The sequence below is a fragment of the Ambystoma mexicanum genome, chromosome 10 (assembly GCF_040938575.1).
Source record: "Ambystoma mexicanum isolate Mex_15411 chromosome 10, UKY_AmexF1_1, whole genome shotgun sequence".
NCBI lineage: Eukaryota > Metazoa > Chordata > Amphibia > Caudata > Ambystomatidae > Ambystoma > Ambystoma mexicanum.
The window spans coordinates 1,021,913,425-1,021,934,430 of NC_090932.1; the positions used below are offsets into that span (position 1 = coordinate 1,021,913,425).

At 44.7% G+C, this 21,006-nt stretch overlaps 1 protein-coding gene across 1 annotated transcript in view; it reads right to left on the reverse strand.

The window, feature by feature from the left end:
- EIF2B5 (eukaryotic translation initiation factor 2B subunit epsilon) overlaps positions 1-21,006 on the reverse strand; it is a 900,599-nt gene that overhangs the window by 285,991 nt on the left and 593,602 nt on the right. Inside the window, exon 11 of the mRNA XM_069618834.1 lies at positions 13,234-13,338. Within this exon, the coding sequence (XP_069474935.1) occupies positions 13,234-13,338 (105 nt within the window). The remainder of the gene's footprint in view (positions 1-13,233; positions 13,339-21,006) is intronic.

The window sequence follows — 21,006 nt, forward strand, 5'->3', positions numbered from 1 at the left end:
CAGTCTAATCAATGGCTGGGTTCTCAATATCTCCTTCACTCGCCTGGATAGACCTTAGGTAACTGCGGAATGGTGGCCATGTGTCTTTTGGCTTGCAGCTCACTGGTTGTAGTGAGGACCAGCGTTCCTCCATTTCTGATGCCCATGTGACTGCTCCCAGCCACTGGGAGACCACTGGATAGACAGGGCGGATCAACGATAAAATATAGCGGACTGCCAGTAACATCCATAAGCTTGTCAATTTGCGAAGACTCCCTCATATATGTTCGAATTGATGAAACAGACAGTTAGCAGGGGTAGGGTCCAATGTAGACACCCGGCCCATAATTCTTCAAGCCACTGACAGCTCCAAAGCATGTGAATGTAATTTGTTTCATTCATGCGACACCGTGGGCCTGACAACTGTAAGTAAGGTAAGTAAGACGGGGGTCATCTTACTATTCAACAGCAGTTCACCCAAGAAAAGGTATTTACACAATAAAAGAAGTCCAAGGGATCATTTGCTGGACTTCAGGCTTTTTTAATTTTTACTCCAATGAGTTGGACCTCATTAGGCAAGATTGTATGCAGTACCCTGCGGGAGACTGCACTAGCCTTGTCCCCTTGGCAATAGTTAACCCAACCTTTGGTATAAGCATGTACTACACAGGTTGGTAGAGTGAGCAGCCAGGCTGATTTTAAGAGGGGTCAATGTGAGCTGTAAGGTTGCAACACAAAGTTTCACAATGACAGTTATTCAAATAAACACTTACACACATGGTTCCTTTGTTAAATAAATTAAATATTGTTTGCTCACCTCTAAAGAAGGCTTATTCAACTGATGATTAATCATAATACAAAATATACTTCAGTAAATACACACTGTTTCCCTAAATCAGTTGATACCCATTGGGGATGGCACACATACACTTCCTGTACACTCAGGTGACTTAATTAACTAGGCCACTGTGGACATTGATTTATCACTGGCACATTTAGAGCAATACTGAGTGGGATGTCAAAGGCAAAGGTTTTTAGAAGGAGAAAACAATGGTTCAATATTCTTAAGCAGTTAAGTACTTTTCAACCCCTCCACTGCAACGTAAATTAACCCTTTCCTGGGGGAAAGGCAAAGCACAAAGTCAGAGGTAAGAAGAGTCTTTCAGGGAGCCAGGACAGTAAAGGTTAGTTGAGCAAAGGTCTAGGTGAACAGCTGAAGCACTTCTTACAGGTAGGTAAAAAGTCTTGCACAATGTTTTAGAAATCTTTGTAGGAAATGAAACCACTGGAGGGCCACAAGCTGGAAGGCTTATGAGGGGCAAAGCTGCAAGCAACTCGGCAAGAGCAACCAAGACAAGTGTCAACTAAGAGCTAGCAAGGCTACACAACAAGAGGCAAGTCCCTTTAGATTTACAGTACCTTTGTTTTGAAGAAAACTGGATCCAGCTGGCTTCTGTTCCTGTGTAGGTCTGCACATCCTGTGTTCCTGGGCCTCAGTCGTAGAGGGAGCACGTCTGGCGACTCCCGCACTACGAATGGAAGGTTGGCTGCAGCAATGGGCAAACTTCATATTATCAGCACTTCAGGGTTTCACCTCCTCTCGGCTCTCGCAAACGGCACCACTGCAGTTCTCTGCAGTCCAGCACTCTTGTGGTGGCTCAGGCTTGGTCAGTCCTGCTTCATGGGTGCCCGGAGGATCTTCCTGGAGCTCGGGTCCAACTTAAAAGCAATGCACTCGATCTGGTGTTACTCTCCCTGGCAATCGGTTTCTGGAGCAGCAATGGAAGTACAGCCAGCTCTGAGAGGATGGCCAGACAGGTTCACTTTTGGGTTGATTGGTCCCACCAACCCAAGGGGAGAAGTCGTCTGTCGCAGAGCTACTCTAGTCGAGGCAAATTCAGAGCTTCAGCAATGTAGCAGGGCTTCACCGGGCAAACCAACGGTCCAGGAGTTGCAGCAGCTGTCCTTTTCAAGTTCGTCTTCGGTTCTTTCGTTCAAGTGGTCGACTCTGCCTTCCAAGCCAAGGGACTCACCATCTATTCAGTTCTCTCCCATTCATTCCAGCCTAGCTGTCACTCACCCAGCAGGGTGGCTATCCTTGCCGGACAGTCAGCCAGCCAATCATACCAGAGTGCATTTGGGTCTCCTATGAGACTAAGAACAGGGAGTTTCGGGCACCTCCCTCACTTCCTGCCCACCCCAGACACTCGGGCGCCAGAGGCGGTCTTCAGTCCTGAAGCCCGCCAAAGGCGAATGAACAAAGGAACAAAACTAGGTTTGGCACGCAGAGCCAGACTCTAGAAGGACCTTTGCACAAAGAAATGGCGAAAAAAGAAGACCAGGACCTGTTTGTTTAAACAAAGGGGGCTCAGACGCCATCTTGAAAAACATGTCTCCCGCGATTTAACGCTACCGGTGTTCGCGGTCGGGAAAAATCATGGTAGTTCGTTGTAAAACCACTGCCACCTGCCATTTCGAGAGGAAAGAGTAGCATTTGACTGCTTGCTACCTGAGTATCTAGACACAGGGGATACTAAGTAACCCCTTCACCACCCTATTGTAAGATAGGGTGTGCTGGATCTAGGAATTTAAAAAGACTAGTAAAGTCAATTTCACTTTACTTACTCTGGGAAACAGTAGTTTATCCCAGAGAAGGTATTTAAACCTTGGGAAAGCCTGAAAAGGTTTCCCTGTGCCACTGCAGTGAGGGTGCTGTGTGACACATGAAAAGATGATGCCTATGGAATTGTCTAAAACTCCATAACCAAAGAAAACACAAGAGTAAAACACATTTCAAAACACATGGGAGAGTGGGAAAAAGGGTCACACTCTCCATGTAAAAAAAATCAAGTCCTCAAAATCCAGCAGAATTGCTGGGGGTCTCTAAGGCGAAGGGAATAAGCACATTTTTGAGAATTCTCCCTAACAACTTCCTGCCCCTGCCAGACACGCTGGACCCAGAGGCAGGCTTCACCAGTGTATCCCGCCAAAGACAAAATGAACAAAGAGACCAAACCTGGTTTGGCATGCAGAATAAATCTCAAGGACCTTTCCAACGAGAAATGGCAAAAAAAGAAGACCGGGACGTTTTGATAAAATGGGCACCCATGGGTGTCTTACTGCAGCTGCAATTGCAGCCCACAGTAAAAACACACAATGGTAAGAAAAGGTAAACCACTGCCACCAGCTATTAATTGTAGAAAGGGTAACAAAAATATTACATGAGAAACTAGACAGAGGGGATACCAAGTAACCCCTCCAGCACCCTATTGTAAGATAGTGTGTGCTGGGTCTAGAAAGATACAAATGCAAGTAAAGTCTATTTCACGTCACTGCTCTTTGAAACAGCAGTTAAACCAAGAGAAGGTATTTAAACCTTTGGGAAATCTGAAAGACTTCCCTGTGCCACTGCACTGAAGGTGCTGTGTGACACAAGGTAAAAAGATGAAGCCTATGGAGCATGTCAGACTCCAAAAGAAACACAGAACTCACATAGAATTAAAAGTACAGTGCCAAAGTTCAGCAAAAAGAGATGGAGGGGGTGGGGGGGTTTACTAAGGTGTGAGGAATTTAGCACTAAACTGAAAATTCTCCCTAACAGAACTTTTTCTCACTCCCTCATGTGTTTTCATGACTATGATTTTCTGTGTTATTGAGTCTGGTAAACTCCACAGGTATCTGCTTTTGCATTGTTACACACAGCAACATTTGTGCAGTGCCACTGAAAAGTCCCTAAGACTTCTCTTAATGTTTAACTACATTTTCCTGGGTGAACTACTGTTCCCAAGAATAGTAAGATTACCCCTGTTTTACTTACCTTTTCTTTATGGGTCCAGCGCACACCACGCTATGTGGAGTTCTGGGGGATTACATAACTCCTTTAACCCATTCCTCATGTAACATTTTTGTTAAACCAACTCACTTGAATGGCTGGTGGCAGTTTTTTTTTTTACTACCGGTGACATGCATCTGCAGGCTGATACCTCAGCTGCAGTACAGCAGGAAAATGTGACCATTTTCACAAAATGGCCCGTGTTTTCTTTTTTTGCCATTTCTTGTTTCTTATGGGCTTTTACCCTTTTTGAATCAGGTTCGATTCCTTAGTGTGTTTTGCTTTTGGCAGGCTTCAGCCCTGAAGCCTGCACAGGCTCCAGTGTGTCTGGATAGGCAGGAAGTGAGGGAGGTACCGAAACTTCCCTGTCCTTTGTCTCTAGGTGTGCCTGAGTGAAACCAGTTCCAATTGGCCGACTGGCTGTCCTGGAGGAAAGCCACCCTGCTGTGTGATAGATAGCCTAGGGCTGTGAATGAATGAGAACTTGCATAAAAAGCAAGGTTTTTTGGGACTAAGAGCAGAGTCGACCACTGGAGGATAACATCCAAAGCGGAAGATGAGAAGACGCCAGCAGCACCCTCCTAGACCACGAAGTACCCAGTGAAGCCCTGCAGCTGTGCTGAACATGTTTTCGTTTTTTTTTTTTTTTTAAATCGACATGGAAGACCTGTATAGGACGTATTCGCCCCTTAGGCTGGTGGGACAAACTAGCCTCAAGACAAACTATTTTGGCGCAACCCCAGACTTGCTGTGACTTTCCAAGGCTGCAGAAACCCAATATCCGGTGTACCTCGACCACCTGTGAATGCATTGTCTTCCCAAGTACAAATCCGGCCAAATCTTTGTGGGCATCCAGAGGACCCTAGAGAAGTAGGACATCCAGGTCCAGATTCCCCTCACCAGAGTCCTGGACCGAGGAATCCAGGAACTTCCAACTGGAGCAGTTTGTTGTTCTTTGGCGCCGAGAAAAAGGCACCAAAACCACAAAGAGCAGCGGAATCAACAGAAATCCATTGCTGTGAAGTCCCTCTTTCCAGTACTACAGCGTGAGTCCACCAGACGTCCTCCCTTTCGTCACCACGAGTAAGGACCAGGAACAAAGGTCTGCTGCATTGCATCCAGAAGGCATCCAGCTGGAACAACTCCAGTTCAAAGGTACTGTGGTGCTTGGGGTAGATTATCCTTTTGCCATTTGGGGTGCTTCCTACCTTTGGAAGTGCTATTTAACCCTACTGTGATTTGACCTCAACTCACTTGCACTGGTCTTACAACTTGTGCTTTCTTGAAGTTGACTTCTTGAGTTGCTGCGATTTCTTTTTGAATACGGACTATTTAAGAAAATTTCTTTAAGAAGAAGAGCATCAGAACTTTGACTTTGCCCATTGACTTTGGCTGTATGCGCTACCTTAAGGCCTCCTTATGAACCTGTTGCCTTTGGGAGTGCTTGTTCACGTACAGGTTTTAAATGTTGAACACTTTAATGCTGGGATAAAAGATTGCCTACATCCCTTTGGGAGAATCCAACTGTTTTTGTATAGAATATCAGTCTGTTATGTCCAACCCTTAGCTTTCCCTCCTTAATAACTCAATATTGCAAAGGTGATACAAAATAAGTGTTATACTGACCGCAGATGACATCACCTCTTGGTGCTGAAACGTGTAACATATGAATGAATTACTCACTTGCTTTATTGTTCACTTTTTTAATGGAATCCTAATTTAGGATTAATGTTACAGCTCTTACTACTTTTTAAAGAATGCTTTAAATATCTGTGTGTATCCATAAATAATGTATTATATAACCTTAAATGTGTAAGTGTTTACTTGAATAGCTGTATTTACTGATTTCCTTGTACAACTCTACAGCTCACATTACCCCTCTTAAGATAAGCCTGAATGCTCAGTCACACTAGCAACTTGTGTAGTACAGGCCTATATTAAAAGGTAGGTTACCTAATACCAAAAAATAAGTCTTGTGAAGATATACACTCCCTTAAAAGAATATTAGACAAGTCTTAAGTAAAGCCCCACTTATTTTCAGACAGCGGTGAGCGCTTAACGCAGATGGCACTCTAATAATTCGGTTTAAAAAGGGAGAGAAAGGCAGAGCATAAATTGAAACAGATCCCAACACTTTCAAAAGAACACAGCCAGAGAGGAAGGCAGAGTCGAACTGTGAAGTTAGAGTTCAGAAAGCCGGTTCCACTTTAAGAGGATCAGAACGAAATGTGTCCAAGGTCACACGGTTGAAAAGTGCACAAAAATCTCGAAAGGTTCAGTAAGAGTTGGACCAAAAGAAAGGGACCAGTTACATGGTCAAGGCGGCCAGCCCAGTCCAGAAGGTTAAGGGATTATTACTACCTTGTAGCAATATTTAGAAAGGGAGGCCTGGCGGACACGGTACCTTAAGGTGGTGAGAATACTCCAGCAGGGGCAGTTGTTCCTGGCAGCGGATGCAAGTCGGTGCTTCGTCCGGGGAAAGAGGATCTCGTCGGGGAGGAAGACAGGAGTCCGTTGCACTGCCAGGGAAGAAACCAGCCGCGGAGTTCTCAGTTAAAAGGAGCGGTCCTTTTATTCGCGGTCCAGTGGTAAGTGGCTGTCCGGTTGCCGGGGTGCTTGGCACGGGCAATTCGACCACAAGACGTCCTGGTATGCGAGAAAAAGAAGGTAAACTGGTTGTGCCCACTAGTCAGGGGAAGAAGACTCTTCAGCCGGGAGATCTTCTCTGTCGTCGGGAAGTGGTGAGTCGGTTCCGCAGGGCCCCACCGGTGGTGTCGTCGTAGCAGGTTGGCTCAGCTTCTCCCTCGTCGGATTCTCCGGTCCTGTGGCGACATCTAAAGTTCCAGTCCCAAAAGCCCTGCTTTTATGCAGCACACCCCCATTCATTCAGCCTAGCTGTCAATCAAACATGCTAAGTGGTGAGCCGGCCGGCTCACCACTTGGGCCAATCACACAAGAGTGCGACTTGAGTTACCAAGGTAACTCAGTCCAGGGTGCCTAAACCCCCTCCCACACCCCCTGTGGTACCCAGACAGCCCGCAAAAAAGTGGAACAAAGGGCTCGACTTGGGTTGGAGTCACAGAAGAGAACACAAACGCCATTTTAGAATAGAGTCCTGGCAAAAAATACCAACCGGCGAATTAATATTAAATAAACCGGCGGTATGTTCGAGGCTATGAGAATTAAATAATTAAAGTTGGTAGCCTCGAACAATGGGAAAATCCCATAGAGATATACTCGCGGTCGAATATAAAAAGTAGTATCCACTGCCACCAGCCAAAACTCAATCAGGGGGGACGGAGACGTGCCCCCTCGACTAATAGACCCCGGGGCAATCGAATTGCCCCGACCAGTACGTCCACAATATGATGGTTTGTACTGGTTTCTGTTCATAATTTTGGACTAGTAAAGCCAATGGTGACTTTACATGCCCTGGGAGACAGTCCGTCCCAGGGTATGGAGTCTATGGTGGGGTGTCACTATGACACCCCTGTGTCACTGCACGGAGGGTGCTGTGTAACACATAGTAAAAACACATGGGACCCTATGGACTAAAGGACCCCATAGCCCATAAAACACATTAACAGTCAAAGGAACACCACAAATCATGTCCAAGAGTGGGAGAAAAAGAGTCTCACTATTGGCAGGAGAAAAAAACAAATTCCAGAAATCCAGCAAAGCTGCTGGGGGACTCACTAGGTTAGGAAATTCAATCTAAACAGAGAATTCTCCCTAACAATATTTATAATAAATCTTCGGGGGGGGGGCATAACTGCCCCTTTCTGTAAAATGCAGGGGGAGACTGCAGAAGTTGTGCTGTATGTAGTTCCTGATAAATAGTCCAAACCTGAAAGTTGCTGACAAGTTGCCTAGGAGCGGAAACCAAAGGGGAAGATGAAGAAAGAATGGCTGAAGTGATCTGAGAGCCTGTTACGTAACCAGAGCCTGCTTTAACCCTTCCTTCCAAACGACATGGCGGTCCCAAACGAGACATCTTCTACCCAGACGCAGGTGAGATCCACTACTCTCAGAAAGACCTGCATTTGTCCCATCCCATGACGTGCTGCGACCTTGCTGGACTGCAATACCACAAGACCTCAAGTCATTGTGTGGTACATGGTCTTCTAAAGTCTGAATCCATCAGAAACCTTGGAGGCCTCCTCCAGGATCTCCAGTAACACTATTCGAATCCCTTAAGGCTCCTCATAAGAGTGCAGGACCGAGAGAGAGAAGATAATGCTAACAGCAATATCCGTTCTTCATCTGGCTGCTGTGAAAAGGTACCAAATCCACAGAGCCGCAAGAAAGTGTGAAGAGTCCGTGGCTGGAAGCCTCTTCCGACGACTGCTGTTACAAGTTCCCATCCAGTGTCCAGTTCTTTCATCATCAGACCAAGAATCCAGGGACTGGATCCTGTGCTGCTGCATCCTGAAGGCATCCACTCTGAAGGTACTGTGTGGGCTTAGGTATTACTTAACTTAAGTCTAGTGTGCATCCTGTGAGGATGAGTAGGTGATTAATGTGGTTGGGAGTATGCCCATAACACTTGCCCAGGTCTATTGCTGGTACACATAGGGAGCCTTCTCAGATGTCCCTGAACACTGTATAACTTTGAAAGAGAAAACATACTTGTTTAAAGAAGATCTCCTATGGAACTTTGACTTTCCTGCAACTGAACCCTATCTCAACCTGCCCACAGCTGGCACCTAGACCACTAGGGTCCCTCTTCTGCCTCAGAGAACTCATGCAACAGACTAGGGAAGGACTGGATAAACGGATTTGGTTTTGAAAAGCAAAATAAGTGTAAAGTACTTACTTGCTGACATAATTAGTGTGGTAACTGTATCACTGTGAAATAAGTTAAAAAGTGTCTTTAATTTGTACTTACCTTTGAGTTGCAGTGTGCCCTCTAAAAAGTATATACGTTGCTTTACTTACTTTGAATGGCATTTCCCCCTTCTGAAAAATACCAAGTGTTGGTACTGGATTATCATTGCATAACTGAAGGAGTGTAAAAAATTACAAATGGGGTTTACCTACCTTGAATAACACTGTTCTTCTTAAAGTGTAAATGGCGTTTTCTCCCCCTGATCTGCTTTACACAGACCTAAAAAAAAATCAAGTAGTTAATACTTGTTTTATGCGTTGCTTGAAGCCCCTCTTAAAAGTATATGGTTAAATAACTTGAATAGCTGCTGCTCTTTTCAAATTATAACAATGGGTTGTGCCTCCCTTGTCACTGCTTCGAGCATTTTTCCAAAACAGTCACATGGTTCATTACTTACCTTGAATAACATTTTCTTAAAGTGTAATAGGGTTTTCTTTCCCTGGTTTTCTTAGTGCATTGGTAATATCTTGAGTTTGCATACCATAGGTACTGAATTGTTTTTATGATTGTGTTTATATGGTGTGCTAGTACTTAAACCAATATTTATCTGGGCCTACTTGTATTTAAATTAACCTTTTATATTAAAAATAAACAGTGTTTCTTTGGTCCATATGTAGGCTACAATTACTTTGTACCAAGCTACAGCCCTCTCCCTCCCGAAATAATCCTGGCTGCTCTGTCCATTCTACCAACATTCTAAGGTGGTACAGCCTTATACTAAGAGGATTCATGTACTGCCTCAGATGTATGGTTTTATGAAGTCCTTAGTTGGCCTGAAGAAAAACTGTCCTAACGCTTCCAGGCTCTCCTCCAGGAACTTGGATTGCAAACCTTTGTCACTAGAGCTAGGGAGTTTGCTCCCAAAGCTTTCCACTGTCTTTAGTTCTCTCTTCATCCACCTTGCTTCTCTTGACACCAATCAAATGAGGGCGATTACTCCCGATGCACTCTTCAGGGTCAGTAGACCGAAAGTGGCTTATACTGTGAAGAGAGGACTCCCCATGCAATCTACAATCCTCCCGAAGTCCATACCAGGCCTACCCTGCCCCTTCTTGCTGGAGCAACCACGTCATCAGTTCTTCCTGGGGACTTCGATTTGGCTGCTCCTCCTCTGCTCTTCTCCACTCCCCGATGTTCCGCACTAGTCCTGCAGGGTCCTTTGTCTTTCGGTTTTGGCACAGTGGTCTGACCCAACAGACCACATCAGCGAAGTCACGCCATCAACGACCTTCTTCCAGCTACGGGTTGCCTCTACACTCCTGCCTTCTCCGGAGCATTGATCCAACCTGGATTCAGTGTCCTCTCTGTCAAGGACCGACCTCTGCAGCTTGCTTCTCCACTCCCAGGTTTGAAATTCCAGGGGTTTCCAGCATTCATGTCGGCTTCTCCTTTTCCGTAGTCCTCTCTCTTCATATTATGCAACTGATTCCTCCCCAGTGGGCTGTCAAAGTCCTTCTCAGATTTCCCTCAGGTGATCTTCATGTCTACTGGTACTCTTCTTCACAGTACTGTCTAGCTTTGACAAGTAAGTAATCAGCATCACTCCTTCGATCTTCTTGGTACTTGGAGAAAAGGTATGCAAATGCCCCGATCTTTTCCTGGTCATGTTTTGGCCGAGTACAAGAGGGAGTACTACAATACATAACAATACTACTCACAGGTTGGTTACCTGGGGTTTGTGGAGATCTCAAGGGCACACCAGAGAGGAAGTTCGATCATGGAATGGGAGTCTGCATCCCCATGAGGGAAATCCCACTTTGTAAGATCCTCAATTTTTACCGCCCCTGGGGGAATATTGGGTAACAGCCTCACCTCAGAGGGAAGGATTCCCCCATGGGGAAAAGTGGTGTAAATTCCATGATTTGTCACAGTATCTACAAAGATTAGCAGGGTTTCCATGCACAAGGACTTAGAAGGAAAAAAAAAGAAGCACAGACACCTCGAAGGGAGAGTAAAAGCATCCATAAAGGAAATGCATAACCATGTCTGAAAAATGTGGAAAATGCTGATGCAGACCCACAAGCACTTTCCCAAAAATATCTTTTTCTTTTAGCATGTGGGAATCAGTGTAGCCCCCTGAATTGCATGATGGCACGAGTTATCAAGATTGCCTTGCAGACATTAAATTCAACAGCTTTAATATGTGTTCGCCAGTTAGCCTCGTCCCACCCCCTCAGACAGCAGCACCGTACCGATGAGGAGGTCCACTCCAGATTCAATCTGGAATAACAGGATTTTGAATGCGGATTATTAGGGAGAATTCTCATTTCTGTGCTAATTCCCTTCTACCTTAGAGACCCTGGGCTCTTTTGCTGGACTTCAGGACTTTTGAATTTCAACTCCTGGAGTGAGACCTTTTCCTCACTCTCTCATGTATTCTTATCGGATTTAGATTTTTTTGATTTTGGAGTCTGACAAACTACATCGGTATCACCTTTTTGTATTGTGACACACAGCACCTTTAGTGCAGTGTCACAGAGAAGTCCTTAGGATTTCGCTTAAGGTTTAAATACCTTCTCTTAGGTAAACTACTGTTCCCGAGACTAGTAAAGTGAAATTGACTTGTGGAAATACTGGGGGGAGGCAAGGGGGTGTTACCTACTAACCCCTTTTTCCTACTTTCTCATGTAACATTTTTATGTTACACTCACTACAATTAATTACTGGTGGCAGTAGTTTAATTTTCCTACCATTGTGCGTTTTTACCGCATGCTGAACCCTCAGCTGCAGTATTGCAACCATGGGTGCCCATTTTGTCGAAATGGCCATGGTCGGCTTTTTTGCCATTTCTTGCTTGCAGGGTCTTTCTTGGGTTTTACTCTGCGCGCCAAACCAGGTTTGGTCCCTTTGTTAGTTTCCTCTTTGGCGGGCTCCAGTGCTGAAACCGTCTCTGGCACCAGTGGGTCTGGTCGGGCAGGAAGCGAGGGAGGTTCTGCAAAACTCCCTGTCTTTAGTCTCCTTGGTTACAGGAATGCACCCAAAGGTGATTGGCTGGCTGACTGTCCTTGGAGGACAGCCAACCTGCTGTGTGAGTGACAGCTAGGCTGCAAATGAATGGGAGATACCTGCATAAAAGGCAAGGTCTGTTGGAAGGAAGGCAGAGTCGACCACTGGACGACGAAGGAACCGAAGAAGAAACTGGAAGAGAAGCTTGCTGCATCCTCCTGGACCGTTTGTTTGCCCGGTGAAGCCCTGCTGTAGTGCTGAAGCTCCAATTTTCGTATCGACTAGAAAGGCCTGGAACGGACGACTTCTTCCCTTGGGTTGGTGGGACCAACTGACACCAAGACGAACTTGACTGGGACAGGAACTAGTGCATTGTCTTGAAGCCGGGCCAGAGCTCCAGGAAGATCCCGAAGATACTCCCGAACCAGGGTGACCCAAGCCTGAGCCACCTCAACAAAGTGCTGGACCCCGGAAGCAAGGGAAGCCCACAAGGTGTCCAAGAACCGCAGTGGTGCTATTTGCCAGTAGCTGAAACCGTGAAGTGTGGCTGATCTGGAGTAAGCCCATTGCCGCCGCCGACCTTCGAATTGTAGAGCAGAAGTCCTACAGACGTCCTCCCTCTTGTCCCCATGGCTGAGGCCCAGGAACACAGGACCTGCAGTACTGCAACCAGAACAGAAGCCAGCTGGGTTCTATCTAACTATGAGTACTTACCTCTTGTTGTGTGTAGCTTGCTTGCTCTCACTGGAGACTTGCATTTGCTGCCCTTTGCAGAGTTGCTTGCATCTTTGTTTTTCACAAGCCTCCCAGCTTGTGGCCCTACAGTGATTCTTTTCTACAAACTCTCTATACAACATTGTGCAAGACCTTTTGCTATATACCAGAAGTGCCTCAGCTCCCCTAGACTTCGATCAACTGACATTGGGTGTCCTGGCTCCCTGCAGACTCTTCTGACCCTTTGACTTTGTGTTCATCTGTCCCTCATAAGTCATACATAATTACTTGAATAGCTGGAAAAGGGTTAACCTATACTTAATTGGGGGATCGTAAAGTACTTACCTGTTCAGAGAACTGTTAACCTTTGTTTCCTTCCCTAACCTTTTCCTTTCTCCACAATCTCAGTATTGCATTTAAGTAATAAAGTGATATTATTAATGTCCACAGTGTCCTAGCAACTGAAGTCACCTCATGGTGTAGGAAGTGTGTGACATCCCAAAAGAGTATCTACTTAACTGAAAGTGTGTTTTTGAAGTGTATTTTATTGTTGCATAGTACCCTTTCTAAAGAAGGCTTAGTTTAAACTGACTGTTAAATAAATAATTATTTTTAATAAGAAACCTTGAGTATAAGTGTTATTTGAATACTTATCATGGTGAACCTCTATGTTACACCTCTACAGTTCACATTGACCCCTCTTGAGAGAAGTCTGGCTGCTCAGTCACTCTACCAGCTTGTGTAGTACAGACCCCTATCCAAGGTTGGGTTCCCTATTGCCAAGAGGTCAAGGCTGGTGTAGTCTCCAACAGGGTTACTACATACAATCTTGCATAACACGGATCAACAGACAAAGCGGATCATAATTTCTCACCTTCTATATCCTCCATTTGCGGGGAGACTGTGCAGCTGTCCAGCTGCTCTGAGCCTGCAACCTCACTCTCCGTCTCACTCTCCTCATCTCGATTCAGGGTCAGTCCTGAGGGAAAATACAACAAAAATATTAATGGAGACATGGTGCACCCAATGGGCTCTCACGGTTTGGAATGGAGCAGTCAAAAAACATCTGATAAGACAGCCTGCATCTTCCCATCGCAAAGAAATAGTGTCCAGTGTCAGGACACTTTTTCTAAAGTCCACCCAAAATGACTGTATAAAACTATCCCTTGGGCATTATAAAAACTCCAACTCTTAGCATAAGGCTGTACTACTCAAGGTAGTGGTAACTTATGGCAGAGCAACCAGTCTCATTTAAGGAGGCAGAGCGGGCTATAGGAATGTACAAATAACTTGTAGGATATCTATGGTCCAAAGAAACACTTGTACACAGATATATTGTACAAATAATGGTTTATTTTATATATACAAAAGGCAAAGAGAATTCCTAAGAAAGGTAAGTACAAGTCATAAACAATATAAAAACCAAACACACTACTTACGGTAAATAAACCGAAGTATATAACCACATTTAGAATAGCAATATGCAATTCAAGGTGAGTAAAACCCAGTGATTCACATTTAGAACGGAAGTATTGTGAGGGGTCAGTAATGCCAGGCGGATAACTGCTTGGTGGTTATCATTTGCCATTTAATCATTAAAGACAATTTATTAAAAAATGCCTCACTGTCACTACTCTGCTGAGGACTGTTCGGGAGAATTCTCATTTCTGTGCCAATTCTCTTAAACCTTAGAGACCCCCAGATCTTTTGCTGGGCTTTCAGACTTTTGAATTTTAACCCTGGAGTGAGTGAGCCCCTTTTCTAACTCTCTCATATGTTTTGACCTGATTTGGATTATGTATTTCTTTGTTTTTGAAGTCTGACAAACACCATAGGCATCTACTTTTTGTATGGTGACACGCAGCACCTTCAGTGCGGTGTCACAGAGAAATCCTTTAGATTCCTCATAAGGTTTAAATCCCTTTTCTTGTGTGAACTACTGTTCCTAAGATTATTAAAGTGAAATCGGCTTCACTTACCTTTTTTCTTTGTAGGTCCAGCACACACCCTTTTATGTGGAGTGCTGGGGGGTTACTTAGTAGCCCCTTATCCTACCTACTCAGGTAAACAAATGTATACACTCACTATTTTAGATGGCTGGTGGCAGGGGCCCCAGTCTTTTTTCGCCATTTTCCGTTTGAGGTCTTTCTTGGGTTTTACTCTGCAAGCCAAACCAGGTTTGAGTCCTTTGTTAATTTCGCCTTTGGTGGGCTTCAGTGTGTCTGCAAGGGCAGCACAGGAAGTGAGGGATGTTCCCGAAACTCCCCTGTCCTTTGTCTTTAGGAATGACTGAATGCACCCAGTCCCGATTGGCTGGCTGTCCTTTCATGACAGCCACCCTGCTGTTTGAGTGACAGCTAAACTGTTTTCTTATAAATGGTATTATCCTGATTGCACCAGCAGATACAAATAGTTTTTCCATTAGTTACATATTTGCTCCTTTTTTATGATTTTAGTAATACAATTTAGTTTCTCCAAAGTGTGATCCAAAATGATCAGGTTACACATTGAATAGTTTCCAAGTGTGGCTTATTTCATAATTTCCATTTGTAACTCTCACCAAGGCTGAATCTTACATTAAATATATAATTCGAAGTAATACATTTATAAAAATTCACTTTGCAAAACTGAATCCCTTTTGAAACAAAACAAAAGTGCAAACTGACGGTATTGCCTTACTGAGTCCATAATGGAGGAGGAATACCAAATCAGGGAAGCAGAAGAACTTTTGAGCCATAGGGAATGTAAAACTCAGCCCCCCACTCGAATACCAATTCATCACTAAGAGTCTATTTGAACAGCTTGAGAAAGCCAGTAAACAAGAACTATCAAAGTGGTGGGAAATAAAGACCCTTAAGATATATCTGGAGGTAGGATATATACCCAGGAGTCTTAGAATGTGTATTTTCTTATCATTGGAAGAAGAGGATAAACTAGCCCTAATGAGTGGGAGGAGTTACTAGTAAAAACTTCTAAGGAGATGATGGTGAGAATCATCAATCAATCATTAGTTCATGAAAAAATTACCAAGGTAATACAGACACTAAAAGAACAAATTGAAAAATTAAACTACCCAAAATTGACCTTTAAAAACTACCAAATATTAGATGAATATCTCGGAAACTTTACAAAATAATTGAAGCAGAAAAAACAAAAGAAATGTATACGAGACAATGACTATAAAGAAAAAAAAAAAGTATACACATTCCAAAGAAAATCTGATCAAAGACAGTTATACGGACAGACAAACTCCACCTCTGAAATGTACTCCAAGGGTTGGAACAATTCCACCCTGGGAGGAGGAACAGAGTATGGGTCTCAGACTTGCTGAGAGCCTTTCTCGGGGCTTCCCCAGCTCTCTGGGGCACTTCCGGTAAATTCTCCACAAAAAGCGTTGAGGGGCGCCGATGGAAGAGGTGTCGACGTCGACCGAGGCACCAACGACTTTGACAACGGCTTCGAGGCCGGAGCCCTGAGTGTGTCCTTCGACGGCCTCGGCGCCGATGGAGTCGACGACTTCCTTGGAGCCAGAGCCTCGAGGGAGTCCCTCGACGGACATGGCGCTGATGGCGTCGATGCCTTCTTAGAAGGCCTCACAGGCTCCAAAGGTCTCGATGGTGTCGAGGACCAGGACCTGGACCGGGCACGGTGGCGATCATCCTTGTCCGATCGGGACTGCGACGGTTCCCGAAGAACGTGCAGACTACCGGAGCCCGAAGGCGTGCAGGCAGTGGCTTTAGCGCGTTCCTTGCTGGCTTCTCTCGAAGGCGCGGACGGAATGGTGCCCTGCGATTCGAAAATCACCATCTGCCGGCGGAATTCATAAGATTTGGCCGGCGACAAGTGTTTCGTGGGACAAGCTACCCGCCGTCTGGTGGAGTCCTCTGACGAGGACGGGGAAGAGGAAGGCGACCGGTGACGGCGCTTCCGTGAATGCCTCAAAGAGGCAGAGGAATGGCGGGACCCACTCCTAGAACGAGACCCCCCCTGGACTTACGCCGACGCAGAGTCTCACCCCTCGAATCGTCAGTCGAAAGACCAGTAGATTTTGACTTACGGGGTTTAGTAACCCTACCTACCGACAACAACTTCTTCCGCTCCCGCAAGGCCTTCGAAGTTAGGGACTGGCATTCATCGCAATCGTCGGTGGCGTGGCTTTCGCCGAGGCACCAGATGCAGACGTTGTGCAGGTCCGTAATGGACATTTTGGAACCGCAGTCCCAACACTTTTTGAAGCCCGGCTTCGGGATAGAAGACGACGAAGATATTTTCTCAACTTTAGCAAACGAAGTAGAAGAACCTTATATGAGGAGAGATCCTCCAAATCTTTTGTACTTTCAGAATTAGTTACCTTTCAAAAATAGATTATCCATTTTGGAAACAAACCTAAAGAGACCAAGTAGGCAGTTTGAGAACAAATTTTAAGGTTACAGAGCGAATGTAAATGATGCTTAAAAATGGTTGTGATGCAGCTGGGTTGTCATCGCGCTCATGCTAGTGGGCGTGGTGACGTCACCACTATGGTGCCAAGTGCCATAAAAACCCATGGAAATTCAGTCTTGACAAGTGCAACGGATCAGATGCATTTGATTAAGGACAATTGTATCCTCATTTCTTCCAAAGTTTCAAACCTTAACCTAAGGTAAGAAACCCTTTTGTATACCTGGATCCCAAACTAAGCTAACCCTATTTTGTTAAACCTATAGTGTACTAGATACTTAGTGGTAAAGAGAAACCTTAATCCACTTTTTATTGCTTTTTTCTCCTTTATGTCTGTTCTAGCCTAGAACTGGAAGCTAAAAGATCCCTTAACTGGATAACTAATACAAAATGAAAAAAGGCAGATGCAACTAACTAATCTGAGACCTTTTTTGAAGTACAACCCTGAAGTATCCTAAGGTGAGTCGACAAGTTTAGCCCTACTACTAATAGAATGATGTTCCCAAGTTTGCAAAATGCTATAATTACCTTGTGCCTTATTGGCAACTTTATGTCTGACTACTATAAATGCAAATACATTACACTATGTTCTATTCCATCACAGATACTCTCCTGATGAGCATTCTGAATGTAAGAAGGTGAAACACGTGTAGAGAGGTACAAAAGGAACTTCTGAAATAAACCACACTTGGAAAATATTGAATGTGTAAACTGATCATTTTGGATCCCACATTGGAGAAACTAAACGAAGACTAAATTCATAAAAAAGGAGCAAATATGTAACTAATGGAAAAACCATCTGCATCACCTAGCGCAATCAGGATAATACCATAAGAAAGCACTCCCTCTATTCCTACAGTCAAAGTAGAGGTATACACCCGTGCAGACAACTGATTCAAATTCGTAAGAAGTTGGATTAGCCAAAAAGGAGGTTACCTGACTGTACCTAGTGCAATGCCAGCTAGGCTGTGCTTGAATGGGAGAAACCTGCTTAAAAGGGGAGGGCTTCGGAACTGAAGACAGTCGACCACTCAGAAGAACTATCCAAACAGTGAACAAAGCTTGCTGCATCCTCCTGGACCTTTGAATTGCCCAGTGAAGCCCTGCTGCTGTGCTGAAACTCCTTTTTCTGACTGACAAGAGAAGCTTCAGAAGGGACGACAACTTCCGTTAGGTTAGTGAGACCAACTAACCCCGAGACGAACTCCATTGGACCATTTTACCAGACTGGCTGTACTTCTTTGCTGCTGCAGGAACCAAGTGCCAGGGGTCAGGAAATCTGTAGTCCAGTGCAACGTCTGCAATCCGGCCAGAAGCTCCATGGGTCTCCCCAGGACCTTCCAGACTCAAGGAGCGAAGGAAGCCCAACCGGTGTCCAAGATCTGCGGTGGTGCCATTTACCGAGCCTTGAAACTGCGAAGTGCTGCTGACCTGAAAAGAGCCCATAGCTGCTGCCGTACTCCGAATTGCTGCTACAGGAGTCCTCCATACGTCCTCCCTCTTGTCCCCACGACTGAGGCCCAGTAACCGAGGATCTGTGTCGCTGCAACCAGACAGAAGTCAGTTGGACCACTCTTCTTCTCACCAAAGGTACTGTTCTGACTTGGGGTACTTACCTCTAGGTCTTTAGCTTTGCTCTTCTCAGTTGAGACTTGCAATAGCTACTTTGCTAGAGTTGATTTCAGCTCTACCCTTCACAAGTATAACAGCTTGTGACCCTACAGTGAATTTTCTTCAACAATCTAACTTTGTGCAAGACTTTATATGTGCCTCAGCCCATACATTGTGCTCCAATTGACCTTGGCTGTCCTGGCTCACTGCAGACTCTTCTAGTCCATTTGATTTTGATATTTACTGTCCCTCTGAGGTGATAACTTGGTTTTAAACTATTATTGCCGGTAAAGGTTTTTGTCTAGACATCATTGGAAGATTTAAGTACTCACATGCTCTGAGAACCCGTTTAACCTTTTTCCTTCCCGTAACCTTTCTACAAACCTCTGAATCTACAAAGTGTACTAGTGATAGATAAATGCCATTACTGTCCTAGTTGGTGAACTCACCTCAGGGTGTAGGAAGTATGTAAAAAGCATCTCTAAAGAGTATCTACTAGCTTTGTGTTTATTCTGGAAAAGCATTTTAAAGTATATGTTATTGTTACATATATTGCCCTTTTTAAAGAATACTTATTTAAAAACTGCAGTTAAATAACTATATTTAACTAAACCCTTGAGTGTAAGTGTTACTTGGCTACTTGTAATTGCAAATTGAATTGCTACAGCTCACATATACCCCTCTTGAGACGAGTGTGGCTGCTCAGTCACACTACCAACTTGTGTAGTACAGGCCTATACCAAAAGGTGGGTTACCTAATACCAAGACAAGTGTTGTGTAGTCTCCAATAGGGTTACTACAATTTGTGCCCAACAAGGACTTCCCCGTCTAACAAAAGCTAAGTAACAGTAACATAAAATAATTGGCCCTCATACTAAACAACAAATACACAAAGAAAATATATGGCAATGCAACATCTCATGAACAACATTCACAGTATCTGAATAACAATGTCCTGGGTGACTTCCCTTCCCCAGGATTCAAAGTCAGGTCTGTTGGTGTTCAACCAAAGAAAGAACTTTCTCAAATCGGGTCTAGATATGTTAAAGACAATGTAAAAGTCTGTTAACCAAAGATGCACTAGCAAATATCGTCTTCTTGGTGAAATATCCACTTTCTCCACATAGCACCATTGGTAATCCCAGCCACAATTCTTGGTCACCTTCCTCAAGAAGATGTGCCACAGTTTAAAAGAAAAGCAATGTTCAAAACTATCAGTGATGCACAGTTCTTGGTTAACATTAGCATTCTCTTGGTTACAGCTTTGGGCTTCACAAGGGTATATTTGTCATGATGCCTTCTTAGTGCTGCTGCTTCAACTTCACTCTACTTCAGTCACTACGAGAACAGTGTTAGGCAAAGTTTGTATGCAGTACCCTTTGGGACCACTACACATAACTAGGACTACAGGTGTAAGCAAAAACAATCTTTGGCACAAGTCTGTACTATGCAGTTTTTGGTAGCTGAGCTGAGCAGCCAGGCTTATCTCAAGAGGGGAATGTGAGCTGTAATTATGTTACACAGAGGTCTGCAATCACAAGGTTTCTTGGTAAAACACGTATTCATTTATTTCACAGTCAGTTATAAACCATTCACTAGAAGGTGGCAATCTATAGCACACAAACATATACTTCAGTACTTCACGCTGTCAGTTTCTGCGGCATTTAAACTACTTTGAAGGAGGAGCAAAAGGGCATATGTTAATAAAAGGAATAGTACAGTTACTCTTAGACAGTGCAAATAGTTTGAGTTCACCAAAGGAGTCAATTCAATGCAATAGGTTAGGCCAAAGTCAATGGGCTAAAGTTTTGTATAGGATAGGCAGTTCTGGTAGTTAAACGGAAAAGTCTGTCACGGTTCTTCATAAAAGAAAGCTTCACATGCTGGGTCACAAGCTGACTAGGCCAGCAAGTTGCCAAAGTTTCAAATACTTTCGCAGTGAGAGGTAAGTTCTCTCTGCCGGTTTTCACAGTACCTTACAATGAAGAAAAGGATGCAGCTGAAGATGTCTGTTCCAAGCAGTTCCTGCAGATCTCGCTGTTCCTGAGCCTCAGTCGTAGGGACAAGAGGGAGGACGTCGGGGGACTCCTGCACTGCACTTGGACTGGTCAAAAAGCTGGCAAAGGCAAATCTTCAATTCTGGTAGCTGTAGACAAGCACACAAACTGGTGTCCCTCTCCCTGGTTATTCGGTTTCCTGCAGCACTCTGAGGAAAATACAACCAGCTCCGAGAATGGTATTCAGGCAGCTTACGGGTCGAGTTGGTTGGTCCCACCAACGCAAAGGGAGAAGTTGTCCTTGAAGGGCTTCTCTTCGGGCCTGCAGCAGAGCTTCACCGGGGAAACCAACGATCCAGAAGTTGCAGCAGCCGTCCTCTTCAAGCTCGTGTTCGGTTCTTTCAGTCCAGTGGTCAACTCTACCTTCCAAGCCAAGAGACTTGCCTTTTATCCAGTTTCCTCCCATTCATTCCAGCCTAGCTGCCACTCACCCAGAAGGATGGCTGTCCTTACCAGACAGTCAGCGAGCCAATCACGCCAGAGTGCATTTGGGTCTCCTAGGAGACTAAGCGCAGGGAGTTTCGGGCACCTCCCTCATT